Below are 15,199 nucleotides of genomic sequence, written 5' to 3' on the forward strand. Positions count from 1 at the left end.
CTTCACTATCTTGATGAGAGTCTTCAGTTGGTAGATGTGAAGCTGAAGATCTAATCTATCCGCCAACCACACGGAAATGACTTTCATGGAGCTGCTGTACCATTGCTGAAAAGAAGGATGGGGCGGCAGGGCAGAGGGAAGGAGGGAAAGAAAAAACACACACACACATACATACACACACCAAAAAAAAAAAAAAGCACACACACAAAAAAACACCTCTGCAGTATTCATTTAACAGATTTGGTAATGAGGGGTAATGAAACACTCTGAAATGACCACAGATCAGCACTTGAAGTCAATAATGCTATAATTTCCTGTTAAGAGAATTGCATGTTTTGCTAGGAAATCTGCTAACTTGACCTAGACTGTGCTTTACATGAATTAGCACTAGTCTTTCAGCTGCAGAATATTCACAGGGAAACAGAGCTTTGCACTTTGCAGCCTAGTAGCCTGCTTTGTAAGCTGTAAGTAACAATGGGCACTAAATACATGTTTATAGCAATGAATAGCCTGCTGAGACAGCAGGGGGAAAACCAGCTAAATTATTTTCAAAGAGAAATTTTTCATCACTTCAAGGTTTCCATGCCATATTGTAGAGTCCTAGAAAAAATCAAATGGTAAATGTCACCATGGCACAGAGTCAAAATCTTCTGATGCCTTTCTTTTATTTTATTTTGGAATTATGGCAAAAAAAAGCACCCTCAACAAACACATCTTTCCATTTACAATTGAATCTTCACCCAGACCTAGACCTATTACTGCGTTAGGTTCGTCTCAAATCCTTCAGATCCAACTAACAATGAATAAACCTTCCCTGGGATCTGAGGAACCTTGTCAGGGTAGTTTTCTTTTTGAAATAAATGACTCAATGGCTGTCTGCTGCTCATACAGCAAAAGGAAAGGGTTTGCTTCATTTTGGAAGCGATTTAGTTTTGGGAAGAGTTCAAGTCCTTGCCCTGTTTATTGCAGGTTTCTCCCCAGGAAAGGGACTGAAATTCTCCCCTAATGTAATTTGCTTTTTATAATGTCCAAATTTGTGTAAATAAGAGAAAGTCTGGGTCTATGTGTGACAAAAGGGCAGCCTGGAAGTCACAATTCACATATTAAGTGAGTTCAGTTTATAGCTACTGTAACTAGGTTTCTGGCAACTCAAAGAATAATGCTGTTTGTGAAGAGAATATGTTACAAGGAGAAGTCAGATTCTAGACAGTATTTGGGAAAGGTCAGGGTAGCTTATACAAGGATTTAAGGAATCTTGCATGCATGTGTTATAACTCTGTGTTTTAAAGTTTGCTATTATATATGTATATATGTAAATATGAATACCAAAACACAAAGAGGTCAATTAAAATCATTTTATAGGTAATAACACTTTTTGAGGGGAAGGGAGATATTTAATGTAATCCATTTCTGGAGTTGTCTTAGCAGATAAAGTCTGGTTTTCTTACCATTTTGACTTATGTTTATTAAAAAGTTGCTCTGACATAGTTTGATCTAACTAGAACAATGGTATTTTAGTTATTAGTTTCTGAAAACAAATTGGCTTCATATGTCATTATACTTTTAAATTAGTATACAGAACGTGCACAAAATATGGGGTAAGCTAATTAAAATATGGAATAACCGATTTATAAAACCCTCTAATATCAATTTGATGAGTGAAATTCCATGCTATTTAAAACACAAGTGGTTTTCTTTTCCCCATTATCCACATTCTACTTTTGCTTTCCCCCCTCATATGGTTATAGTCTTATTTTTATGAGATTTTAGAACATTAGGAATAATAGGATTTAAGAAACTAGATGCTCAAACTATTAAAAAATCAGTATGTTTAATAAAAATTCAAATGAATTCATTTGATTATTTCTGCTAGCACTGTATACTTTAAGGATCCTCAGTTGTTCATTTTTGTTCTGTCATACTTATTTTTTATCCTGGCTAGTTCTCATGATTCTAAACATCAATATCATGACCTCACCTTTAAAATAAAAATAGACCTAAAAATTTTGTTAACAAATATATATAGTACTTGAAGAAAATACCTAAGCATCAGAAACAGGATATAATCTGGTCAGATAAGAAAAGCAAATTTACAATTGTAATACTTCCTTCAGTGAAAAATTACCTACTCCTATGAAAAGTGAAAATACTTCATAGAACAAATGCTAGTATAAAGTCTTAGTTAAGACCTGCTACATTTTCCTATTACTGTACATATTAGTGCTAACCACACTTTTGAAGACATACCTGAGAAAATAAAATAATGCTGCAATATAACTTCGTACCTAGTCTTTTTTTAAAAGAAAGCCTCACCCAGTATAAACTTAATTTAACTTTATTCCTCTGCTGCACAAATGTGATAATTACTATGAAGAGATAATCAAAAGCACATTTAATATAAAATAGAAATTAGTAATAACTATTAGACCCTATGACTGAAAAAATCAAAGTCTATGGTGGAAAGCATTTTCGAGGGGGAAAAATTGTCAATAGATTCCCTAACACTCTCAGAAATAATACAGCAGAACTGTCACTGAGTAAAAATGCTGAAGTAATACCAGCATCACCACACGTCCTATAAGAGTGCCTATCAGCAAAGAGACACGGCCACTGCGGTAGGGGAAAGGGAAAAATCATATACTAAAATATAAAGATCATAGAATCTTAAAGAATTTAGTGAAGGCTAGCAAGGAGTCCTGGATTCTGCTCTGGAAAAGCAGCAGATGGGCACAGAATTCTTATAGCCATTATGGATAAAGACGCTGAAAATTCACTCTCATGATTGCTTCTTGTGAACCAAACAAAAACAAAAGAAAAAACAGAGGCAAGGAGTTTTCTATTTGTGGTGTTGCAATTGGTGTTGAAAATCCCAGGTCACAAGCCCCCTTTGGGTCCTGGAGTGCAGTAGGTTCTACTTTTGATCACTGGGAAAAGAAAAACAGTCTCAAGTAGATTGCCCTCACTCCCCCCCCCCCCAAAAAAAAGAAAACGTCTTGCAGTAGGGCCAATTTGCAGAAACGTTCAAACGTCCAGAAAACATCCTTTCATTCCGAAGTTATTATAATAAAACATTTGCTGGCTGACTATTCACTTTTTCCTTCAGGGGATGGCAATGAAGGGCATAGCAGTTCTCACTGAAGTCAATGGCATGGCATTATTGCTTTATTCTTTGCTGTGGTCCACACAGGAATAAAGCAGTTAAGTGTATATTATATATTTTTTCCACATCAATACATGACAGCAGCCAACCACTTTAACAGAAGAAGAAAAAATATGTATTTTTTTTTTTATTCATGCTTCATCCAGCTCCTGTAAGGGCATGCATTACTCACTTCATTTTCCTGAGATATCTCTTTTAAAGCAAAAATAAAAGAAAAGGAAAGGCTAGGGTTGACTCTGTGAGACCCCTGTATTTATTCACACTTATTGTGCATGACTGTAGACTGGTAAATCATATTAGCAGCCCGTCTCCCCATCAAGCTGCTACTTGCTTTCCAGCCCTGGGAAGGTTCAACAAATCAACAGGAGCACGGAAAACAGAACATCAGTCTAATCTAGTGTTTAAGGTGAAGTTTTCAAACCCAATCTAAGGAGATCTTTAGAGTAAGCAACAAGCTGAAGGGCCCAGAAGGTGGTATTGACAATGAAAGAGTGTTGAAATATCGAGGAGCGAGGCGCTCGTGCATTTTTAATAACGCGAGGGTCAACAAGGACACAACTCCCTCAGTGCCAGTAGTTGCCACTGACTATGGAAATTGCCACACTAGGGCTATAAACGCTTTCAGTTCATCAGCTTTCTTAAACAGTTCATCAGCTTTCTTAAACACCCTAAACCCCCTCGGCGGACCTTTAGTCTTGAATTAACAAACCAAAGCAATGAAAGAGGGTGTAGTCTGAATGGCTGGCATTGATCCCCAACTGTGTCAGCGCTGCTACAGGCACAGAAAAACTCTCTCCATTGTCAATAGAAATTGACAAACCTCCTCTCCTAAATAGTACAGCTGAGCCAGGCTGGATACATGCAGCTGTAAAGGGCTCCACTCTCAGGGTCCAGAAGCACTAACAATAGAACAAGCATGAGCTCTTTGTCAGTCCCAGACTCTGCAATTTTCTAACAAGGATTAAAGTTGTTTCTCGGCAGTGCTGGTGAAAAGAGATTTAGCAACATACCGTGCTTTCTTCATGCAAGTTAAAGAGAAGTAGTTAAGGAATTTCATTATTCCGTTGACCATCGGGAACACAAAACAAATATATTAAATATTCCCAGTTCCTTTTCCGGACTAATTTATTACATTTTTGGGGAGAAGGTTTCTATTAAATAGAACTACTCTTCTGAAAACAAGGACTTCAGGTTTATTTGGGAAGTTCTGTTTATTTTATTTTTATTTTTTTAAAGGGGCAGCTGTTTGCCACCTGGAATGAGGACTCAATATATACTAATGTACAAAGCCTTAGACCTTCTGGGGCTGATATTCCTAAATCTGAATCACAAGACCCCATACGGCTTATATATGTTGGCTGTTGATAGTAAATGGGTTCTGTCAGAATGTTGTTTCTGATGATGATGATAAAATAAAAATAGCTGCTTTGCTGGGGCACAAATCTGTGACATATTTTCTGCTTAAGTCTTTAGCTTTTTATTGATTAGGGATTGGTATGACCAAGGCTATGTTTTTTATGTCTTCCAGCTATGCCTTTCTCAATAGGTGAATAAAAGAAAAATACATTTTCAAGAGCTACAAAAGAGCTGAAAGGCTAAATTTCCACATTGTGTATGTGGAATACATTTTTGCAATTATTTCATCAGATGTAGGTTGTTTCTTGAGACTCACTGAGTTGAGAATTATACCTGGAAAATTTCAAATAGGGATTTTGGTCTCTAATGTATGGTTTTAAAATAAATGACATGGTTGATTATTATTTTTGTTATTTGGAAACACAAAATTTTGGTGAGAGCATATAAGCCATTTGATTCACTAAGATACCCTAAAAGTTTTTAACTTTAATAAAATATTAATATTTATAATAAATGCTAATGATTCATTCATTATTTTTAAAGTATTTTTTCAGTATTACTGCCATCAAGTATAACTAAATTTACACCTTCTATCTATTTTTGAGTCTGGAAGTGAAAGCTATGAAGCCATATAACCCTTTTTACTAACTCGAAGTTTGATTTAATGAACATGACAAGTTTTTTCCTACTGAAGGCATTTCCCTGAAACTATAACTCGGTTTCAAAGAACAAAAAGGAAACTGATGTAAGGAAATATTTTATTCCACCTATAAAACCCTGAATTCTTGAAAGCATTTGACTCAACCTTTTATAAAGTGGGATTGCCCAAGGAGGACCCATTCCTCAGAATATATTCTGATTTTTATTTTCCTGGTGAAATATATAGGATATGCACTGATATTCCTTCCCTGGTTTCCATCCCAAATATGCAACTTTGGAAGTCTTTTTTCAGTCATATATAACTAAAGGATTGGTACTATGTGGTGACAAAAAATTCTTTTAATTGTCTAGAGTCAGAAGAACTCATGATTCAGGAGGTACTGAGATGAACCTGAGTGCCATCATTCTTTCAATCTTTTCCCCTTCCTGATAGTGAGTGAAATACGGACTGTTGTGAGCTGCCAGCTCAGGGAAAGGGTGGCTTCTCTTTGTGTTTATGGGCATGTGGCACCTCTATTTCTTTTGTATTTATTTTTCCTTATTTTAGGTGAATGAGTATACTGGATGGGGATTGTATGATTTTTAGGAAATTCATCAGAGGCCCAGCTGAGAGAGTAATTCCTGGCACAGTGATAGTGGCCAGTGACAGTGCAAGTATCATGACCCCTCATGACAGAGAAAAATGAGTTATGAATTGTAAAAAATCATCAACTTTTCTAGTGCAACAGAGCTACACCCAAGGAACTTCATGAAAAGAAAAAAGGACTTATGGGGTCAGAAATAAAAGGTGCCATTTGACCATATATGTTCTGTATTCATTGCCACTGTATTTCAAGTTTGAGCCCACTCTCCCCAAAGATCTTGTGCATGTAACGGAGGCATGAACCCCTCAGTTAGGGGGAACTGTTTTTGAAATTACTGACTTTGCTATACATTTTTTCAATAACCCTTACCTTTCATCTTAGAATCAATACTGTGTATTGGTTCCAAGGCAGAAGAGCAGTAAGGGCCAGGCAATGGGGACTAAATGACTTGCCCAGGGACATAGTTAGGAAGTATCTGCGGTCAAATTTGAACCCAAGACTTCCCAACTTTAGACCTGGTTCTCAATCCACTGAACCACCTAAGTTATCCCTTTTCTGTATATTCTTAATAAATTCCTTTTCTAAAAGTCAATTGAAGCTGAAGACTGACTGTCAGCAAGGAAGCACACCATTGAGAATCAAAGTATCAGTACTCTTAAAGTTACCCCTAAAATCCTGAAAGTAATCAAATCAATTTAGCATGCCAGAAAATAGCTAAAGTACAAGAAATTGGAAAATGAGGGGATGTCCCTCGATTGGAGAATGGCTGGACAAATTGTGGTATAGGATGGGGATGGAATACTATTGTGCTACAAGGAATGATGAGTTGATGGGTTTTTATAAGAATTGGAAAAATCTCCACAAACTGATGGGGAGTGAAATAAGCAGAACCAGAAGAACATGATACATAGAGACTGTGACATTGTAGGATGAGCAAATGTAATTGACTTTGCTACTAATAGCAATGCAATGATCCAGGACAACACTGAGAGTCTTATGAGAAAGAATGCTATCTACATTGAAAGAACTGTGGGAGGAGAAATCCAGAAGAAAACATGTGATTTACCACTTGTTTATAAGGGCACATGATTTAGGGTTTTGGTTCCAAAGGATTGCTCTTTTACAAAAATGAATAAAATGGAAATGGGTTTGAGTGATAAGATTTTTATGTATAGCCCAGTGGAATTGCTTGTCAACTCCAGGGAGGGGGAGGGATGAGGGGAGGGAGAAAACATGAATCATGTAAATATGGTAAAAATTTAAAAAATGAAAAATTAAATTAAATTAAAATTAAAAAGAAGAAAATAGCTCAAGTGGTCCAACACACCCAAGGCCTTTCTTGATCTCAATGAATCCTAGTTCTTATCCTGCCCTGAATTATTTTGTTTATCCAGCACATATTTGTGTGTGTATAATACATATGTATGTATAGAAATATATATGAAGTAAACTAAAATATATATAAATGTGTGTGTATGTACACATATACACATTTGAAGGCATATACTATTGCCACCTGGGAGAATGTAAGCTCCTTGAAGATAAAGATTGCTTTTGTCTTTATATCTTCAGTATAAATGTGCCTGGCACATCATAGGTACTTACTTAATAAATACTCATTGAATTAAAATTTTGATGTGCTCAGCTCAAACTCCTAATTTCTTACTTATTCCATTATCTCAAAGATTTCCAACATAAACTGAAAACAGACCAATGCAGGGAATTAAATAATCACTGAGCCTTGAAGCTTGGAGTTCTAGAACTTTCAAGAGTCAATTTTCCTACTAACTTGGATTCCTGAACACATCATTTCATTTCCTAATAAAGTTTACCCCTCATAATTTATTGGGGGTAACAATCTTCTCAAAGCAGCGTAATAGAGAATGATTCTGATTTCTCAGGCATTTTGACTGAGAAGAGAAGAAAGGAAATGCAGAGTACTATCACTGTTGTATTATTTAATGTTTCTGTTTACAAGAACATTTTCTAGGTCCCACAGAAAGCTGGCATCTCTTTGAAAGGAAGGACTGGTGTTTTTTAAGAAGAATAAATAAGATTTTTTTTTACCAGGAATTGAGAGACTATCCCAAAGGGTTCAAGTGTTCTTGAAATATCCACAGGAGCAATGAAGGAGAAAATGCTTGAACACTAAGCAGTCCTCAGTATCTTAGAAAGCTTTCTGTTCTATCTCCATGGCAGGAGAAAGAAATGAATTCAGTCAACTGCTGCATAGACTGTTACTTACAGTTGAAGGTAATAACCACTAGAGCCAAGTATTAGGTTTTGCTGTGGGAACGAAGAAATAATGTGTGTAATACAGTGTAAAGAACTAACAGATGGAAACAAACACTCAAGTGACTGTTTTTTCTTTCCCCTAATGAATGAGTTTTCTTTGGGTAAACTGAACTCTGAACTCCTCATACTTTCTTCCAGGACTTTCATGGTGACAAATGGCAGGCTAGGGTCACAGAGAAACTGGGGAGGGGGCTGCTCCATACATGAAAACACAGTGTTTGTTATTTTTGTTCAGTCATGTCCAACTCTTGGAGACTCTATTTGGGGTTTTCTTGGCAAAGATACTGGAAGAGTTTCCTTCTCCAGATCCTTTTAGAGACAAGGAAAATGAAGCGAACGATTCAGTGACTTGCCCAGGGTCACACAAGCTAGCAAGGTTCCAAGGCTAGATGGGAACTCCTGAAGAGGAGTCTTCCTGACTCCAGACCTGGTACTCTAACCCCTGTCACCCAGATGTCCAAAGGCACAGCCCATATGAGTATATATATTAGGACATGTCTATCTAGTCTCACAAGAATAACTGGTACTCTGGCCATGGTTCATTCATTACTCTGGCTTTATTTTAGAAAGCAGAGACCTCTTGATTACTCAAGAGTAAAAGCAGTATTTCTAATGGGTGACATCCCTCCAAATCCAGTTACAGCATCTTCAGTTAGTCCTGGTGATAATGTTTTTGTTTGTTTGTTTGTTTGTTTTTTTAAAGCAGTATCTGAAAGACATCTGAAGGTGTGGTCAGTTAGTGATAAAGGAAGCAAAGGGGAAAGGAATAAATATTTATATAGCACCTACTTTGTGCCAGGTACTGTGCTAAGCACTTAACAAATGCTATCTTCTTTGACCTTCAAAACAACCCTGTGGGGTACATCTCCATTTTACAGTTGAGGAAACTGAGATAAACAGAGTTGATAAACAGATAATTGACTTTCCCAGAATCATATTGCATGAGTGAAGTCACATTTGAATTCAAGTCTTTCTCACTCCATGCCTAGTGCTCTATCCATTGTGCAACCTATTCCTAGATCCTACAGCAGAATGCTTTTTAATAGTTTAAAAAAGGAATAAAGAATAAAGGAATAAAACCTATTATTCCATTGGTCCTTGAGACTCCCGGGAAGAGACTTTCTCTGCCAATACAAGTCAGAACTTTCTTTGACAAATTTATTTACTTTGGAGTCTTGGAGAGGTGCCTGGGGCACTTAGAGGTTAAATGATTGGTCTGGGTCACACAGCCAGTTTAGGTTAGAGGTGACACTGGAACCTAGGTCTCCCTAGCTATGAAACTAGCTTTTTATCCATTATACACCATGCTATGTCTGAGAGGGAAAAAGCTCAGTTAAATTCATTTCTGTCATGATGCAATCCATGTTACTCGATTCAGGTTAAAAGCCAGGGGCTCTGTTAGTGTCCTACACACCATTTTCCATACTATTTTTTGGAAAAAGAGTGTTTCCATAATGCCCTGTGGGCAAATTGGGAAGCCAGGGCATTACAGCAAAATCAGGGCAGTCTGGGAAAGAAAACTAACCCTTGGCTCAATCCAATTCAATTCAAACATTTATCAAGCACCTGTTATCTCTGGGAATTTGTTTTCCTGAATGTGAATATAGTTAAGTACTTTAGTTATATCAAGTGTATTTATTAGGCACTGGCTGTGTGCTAGGTGCCATGCTAAGTGTTTGGAAATAGAAGTACAATTAGAAAAAAAGACAGTTCTTGCCACCAGAGAGCTTACACTTTGTTAGGGGATGACAGACAATTCATAAAAGGAAACTGAAAACTGAGGTGGACGATGGAGAGATGACAGTGTTGGGCCAAGAGGGCAGAGGAGAGAAAGTCTTGAGAGTCAGATGTGCAGTGTGGAAAGGAGGGAAGATATGGGGACCAGTCAATGCTGGCCTCAGAGTGGGAACAAGCTGGGTTCAAGGCCTATCTGTGACACATACTGATCCTGTCACTCTGGACAAGTTGCATAATCTTTTAGTCATCCAGGCAACGAACTCCCTAAGACTATAAATGCACAAATGAATTGTTCTTATTTTGCACTGGTAGGAGTTTCTTTACTGTTACTTTTTAAAAGGAAAATTATAGTTCTAGCCTCTCCACTCCCATCCCAATGGAAATAGAATTGCATCAATTGTTCAACACCACTATAAACTATCACAGCACTATTCCCAAGGCACCTCAAACTTTATATTCCTGGTTTAATTCCACAGAATAGAGAATAACAATATAGTGAATTATGCATTCTTCTCCATGAAGCAAGGACTTTTTTTTAAACCCTTACCTTAAATTTTAAGACAACAGTAGCAAGGGGCAGGCCACTGAGGTAAAGTGACTTGCCCAGGGTCACACAGCTAGGACATGAGTGAGGACAGGTCTACCCCACTCCAGATCTGGTACTATTATCTACGGCTTCTTTAATTTTAACTGCTGCTAATACACTATAACTTCCATAAATTCAGTATTCCTTTTCTTATTAATTTTTCAAAAAACTAAAAATGGACTCTTTTGAATAAGCTATAAATTTATGGCTAGTATTTGATTTTATAATTCTTTTGGGTTAGTATCTACAAATGACTGCTAGTAAACATGTATGTTGCTTTAGTCCCTGGCTTTTATTTCCCTTATAGTCTTATACTTTTGAGCTATTTATATAATCCACAAACAGAAAGGCCAACATTGACTAAGTAAGCTACTTCCTGTAGCTCACATCTAATTTCTTTAAAATATTATCTGTTGCTCCTATACCAATTATTATACCCCATTAGCCTAAAAGAGACTGAAATAGTCAATCTGGGGATGGGCTTGGAATTAGGAAAACTTGGATTCGAATCCTACCTTGGACATTTATTAGTTTTTGACCCTTAATGTCAAAATGCCTCAAGCAATTTCTAAGGGCTCGTCTACAGTCATAGACAAAGAACATGACCATTCATTGAATTGGCTAGTTTTTTAAATTGAATGGACTTGATTCAGGGGGGTGGATAGAGTGCTGGGTCTGGGGTCAGGACAACTCATCTGAGTTCAAATTGCCCTGGGACACTTACTAGTTTTATGACCCCGGGGAGACATTTAACTCCCTCTGCCTCAGTTCTTTTTTTTGTGAAGGAAATGGCAAACCTCTCCAGAATCTTTGCCTAGAAAACCCTAAACTGGATTACGAGTCAGACATGACTGAAAATGACTGACAACAACAAAAACAGCAAATGATCCTTATTGTAAACTAGTGTTAATTATCTTTGAACTACCTAATCCACCGGCTTGTTGTACCTCATCAACTTTTCATTGCTTACTTATAGAAGCATTTAAAATTCTCAAACTTCACACGAATCTCTGCAGGGGAGGTTCAGCTCCTGATGTTAGGAACCCCCTTCTTTGGCAGTCTTGCTTCTGGAAGTTCCCAAGAGGAATGATGGAGGGCCCACTTCTCCACTTCAGAACCTGCAAGGCAGCCTTGAACACCTCACCTTGCTGTTCACGAAAGGAACTGACGAGAAGAGCTTCCTCTCCCCAGGTGCCCATCCTGAGCCAGGTGACTGATAGGTGGTCAATGTCAGATAGTCTTTATCCTTCGCTCTTGTCTCATTTCATTGGTTCTTTCCTCTTTTAGGTTGTGACCTCCTGAGCTCTAAAAGGTTCAGAGAGTGAGCTGATAGAGGCCTGGGAGCAGGGGCCCCTGCCAGATTTGTGGTCAGATGAGTCTGACGGAGAGTAAAGGCCCTTCTGATGTGCTTGACCTGGCTCTCAAGAAAGAGCCAAAGAGACTCTAGATTGGCTAGGACGAATTTGGAGATGAACTTAGTGGGTTAACTGCTTCATAGAATGTGCCTACATGTTGAGTCTACTCTCTCTGGGGATAGGGGTTGGAGAGGGGATAATAGGATCCAGGAATTGGGGGGAAATGTTTGTATTTTATTCTTGCTATATTTTATCAACAAATGACCTTTTATAAAAGATAATTGATGATAATTAATTGGTTAATTTTGTAAAAGACTTGATATTAATTGGATAATGGATATTAATAGGTAATTAATTAATTGTGTTAAAAGATACTGGATTGCTAATCCATGGAAGTTAAGGAAGTGAGAGAAATACATCTAAGTAGTAGCTTGAGTTAATGGTAGTAGAGAAGAACCCTAAGGGATAGCCCTAAACTCTGATGGGGAGACATAGCCTTGCCTGGGGACCCAACTTGTATAGTGGGAGCAGGAGTTGTGATAACAAACCCCAAAATTATATAAATATAAATGTTCTTTATAAACCTGAATGTGGTCATACAACACAGACAGATTTTTTTAAAGAATTACTGAGATTATGATGGGCTTCAGTCTTCTGCTCTCCCACTGACTGAATCCTTAGAAAGACATTCTTCCTCTAAGGGTTCAAATTAGAGACAGTCTGGGTGGATGGTAGAGGAAAGACAGCTATATAGTGTCACAGTTGAAATATAGAGAATAATAATGGTAGTGACCAAAGGTGTTAACTGGATTAACTACAACAAACTACTTTGATAAGATTTGCATTATTTTAAAGGCTAGCTACTATTCCTTAGTATATTACTTTGAAATGATCTATTATTGCCTCCATTCTGCCTGTAGTATGTGGAATCTTGGAGTGGGGCATCGAAATATATGCCTGCAGTGATCTGCAGGAAGCCATTCCTCATCCCTCCCCCCACCCCCAGTCCCCAACCTGCCTATTGTGGTATCCATCTGCCCCTTCCAAACTATTCATAATTATATTTATTGTGTACTCAGTGTGAAAGCTGCTCAAGAATGGAAGTTATTAGGGGGCAGCTGGGTGGCTCAGTGGATTGAGAGTCAGGCTGAGAGATGGGAGGTTCTAGTTAAAATCTGGCCTCAGACACATCTTAGCTGTGTGACCCTGGGCAAGTCACTTAACCCCCATTTCCTAGCCCTTACTGCTCTTCTGTCTTGGAGCCAATACATAGTATTGGCTCCAAGACAGAAAGTAAGGATTAAAAAAAAAGAATGGAAGTTATTTTATTTTTTAAATTGTGTCTCTGTTATCTACTACAATGCTTGGTACACAGTAGAAGCTTAAAAAATAACTATTGATTGATGTGAAAAAATGTAAGATTTTAAATTCCTGAGCCTACTTCTAATTCTATGGAGTTTTGGGGTGAGATGCGATTCCTACATGGGGTACTATACATGTCTTTCAATATCCATATGCCATCTCATGAGCATTTTACATTCTAAAACAAATTAAGTGATTTTTCAATCATAAGAAACTTTCCTGACTATAAGCTGTCATTACCATAGCAGAAAAGGATGTAGGAAACAAGAAGGGTCATCTCAAACCAAAGAGAAACACAATTAGCATTGTCAGGATTTTTTTTCCCTTAGAAAGTATGATATTGAGATACATAAATGGGAATATAGTTGGTATTAGAATTATCAAGTCTCCAACAGAATATTGTGTCTTACTGTAGACTTCAAATTTAAAGAATTACAGAAAAAAAGACTTTGTGCAGGTTCAAAGGACAAGCACAAAGATGATTAAAGGGTTGGGAAATAGGACCTATGAGCAAAGGATTATTTAGCCTAGAGAAGACAAGCATGACGGGTATCTTAATAATAGTCTTCAAGTATAGGAAAGGCTATTATAGACAGGATGTTGACTGTCTGTTTTGGGTATCCATTGAAAGAATAAAAGGAAATACTTCTAAAAACAGCAGAGGATTTAGGTTAGATATGAGGAGGAACTTTCTAGAGGATTCAAAACATTAGGATGGAGCTATTGAAATCTTATCTTTCCTCCAGTCTTTAAAATAGTCATCTGAGATAATTTAGGTAAGATGATACCTTGTCTGAGCTTGACCTAGACCATCTGGAAAGTGATAGACAGGAAATCTAAAAGAAGGACTGCAACGTTGTTCTGAGCAGAGCCTCTAAGAGGGCACTGCTAAAGCACTCAATAAATATTTTTCAGCCAGACTGGTACAGTAGAAAGACTGCTGGATTGGGAATCACAAGAATTCAGTTCAAATCCTACTTGTGCCATTTATATACCTGAGTAATCTTAGTCAAATCATTGAAATTTTCTGGGCTTTGGTTTCCTCATGTGTACAAAAGGAGGGGAATGACCCCTAAATTCTCTTCCTAAACTGGATTACAGTTGGTGTTGGCTTACCAGTGACACATGCACACACATACACACATATGTACAAAATGCATATATGTATACATATGTTCCTACATATGTACAGATACACATGGCCTGTGTATATCTCTTGTATTTATATATATCATATATATAATATGCATATACCCTATGAATATTCACAAACACATCTGCATACATCTGTCTGATTGGGGCAATACTTCAGTATGATGAAAAGCCTGCCTATACTGCTGTAGCTCCTTGCACGGTGCATTGTGTCTCTGAGTAAACAGAGAAAGACCCAAGCCTGCTCAGAACCAATGGGAAAGAAGGCTAAAAACTTTGCCATCATGTAGTTGTAGGAGGGAAAAAGTCATAACTCTGAGAGTTCTCCGAGGACACCATGCTGGCCAATTGATAGTCGTGGACTGACATCACTGGTCTCAGGGGAGGTTATTCCTCTATCCTCCCAGGCTTCTCCATGAATAAATCAATAATGACCAGCTACAGTGTAGGCATGCAAATACAGGAAAGAAAATGTTGTCCTCCAATGCTGTAGTCACAGTATTTCTAGACCATTTAAAAACAGCAAGATGCATGAAATCATTACCAAATCTCATCTGGCAGCCTAGATACATCCCTTCAAACCATTTCAACATTCTCTCTCCTTTTCTATTCTCTACCAAATGAGTATCTTTTCCTAAATCAACACTAGGTCAAAAATATTTTTGCTTTCCCCCCAAGATTATAAAATGTTTTAAAAACACTCCAAATTCTTGACTCTGTGTATGTGTGTGTGTGTGTTGTGTAGATGAAGAAGGAAGGATGAGAGAAAGACATCCTCATATTTTTATATTTGGCATTTAGAAAAATGTTTTATTGAGAACTAAACTTTTTTTTTCTGCTTGCTTTTCTTTTGTCAAAAAAGAAACTCATCAAAGGAAGAAAGTTTCAGTGATGAAATTTGTTTTTTTCTTCTTCTATTGAATCCAAACGCTCAGCTCAGTTTGCATGTGTG

The 15,199-nt window shown here is 37.4% G+C and overlaps 1 protein-coding gene across 9 annotated transcripts in view; it reads right to left on the reverse strand.

Annotated features, from left to right (window-relative positions):
- CADPS2 (calcium dependent secretion activator 2) overlaps positions 1-15,199 on the reverse strand; it is a 758,482-nt gene that overhangs the window by 8,886 nt on the left and 734,397 nt on the right. For 8 of the 9 annotated variants that reach the window (XM_056799641.1, XM_007504220.2, XM_056799643.1 and 5 more), the window contains one exon: positions 1-105. In XM_056799641.1, the coding sequence (XP_056655619.1) occupies positions 1-105 (105 nt within the window). The other variant, XM_056799639.1, reaches the window with a different exon arrangement.

This window comes from Monodelphis domestica, chromosome 5 (assembly GCF_027887165.1).
Source record: "Monodelphis domestica isolate mMonDom1 chromosome 5, mMonDom1.pri, whole genome shotgun sequence".
Taxonomy (NCBI): domain Eukaryota; kingdom Metazoa; phylum Chordata; class Mammalia; order Didelphimorphia; family Didelphidae; genus Monodelphis; species Monodelphis domestica.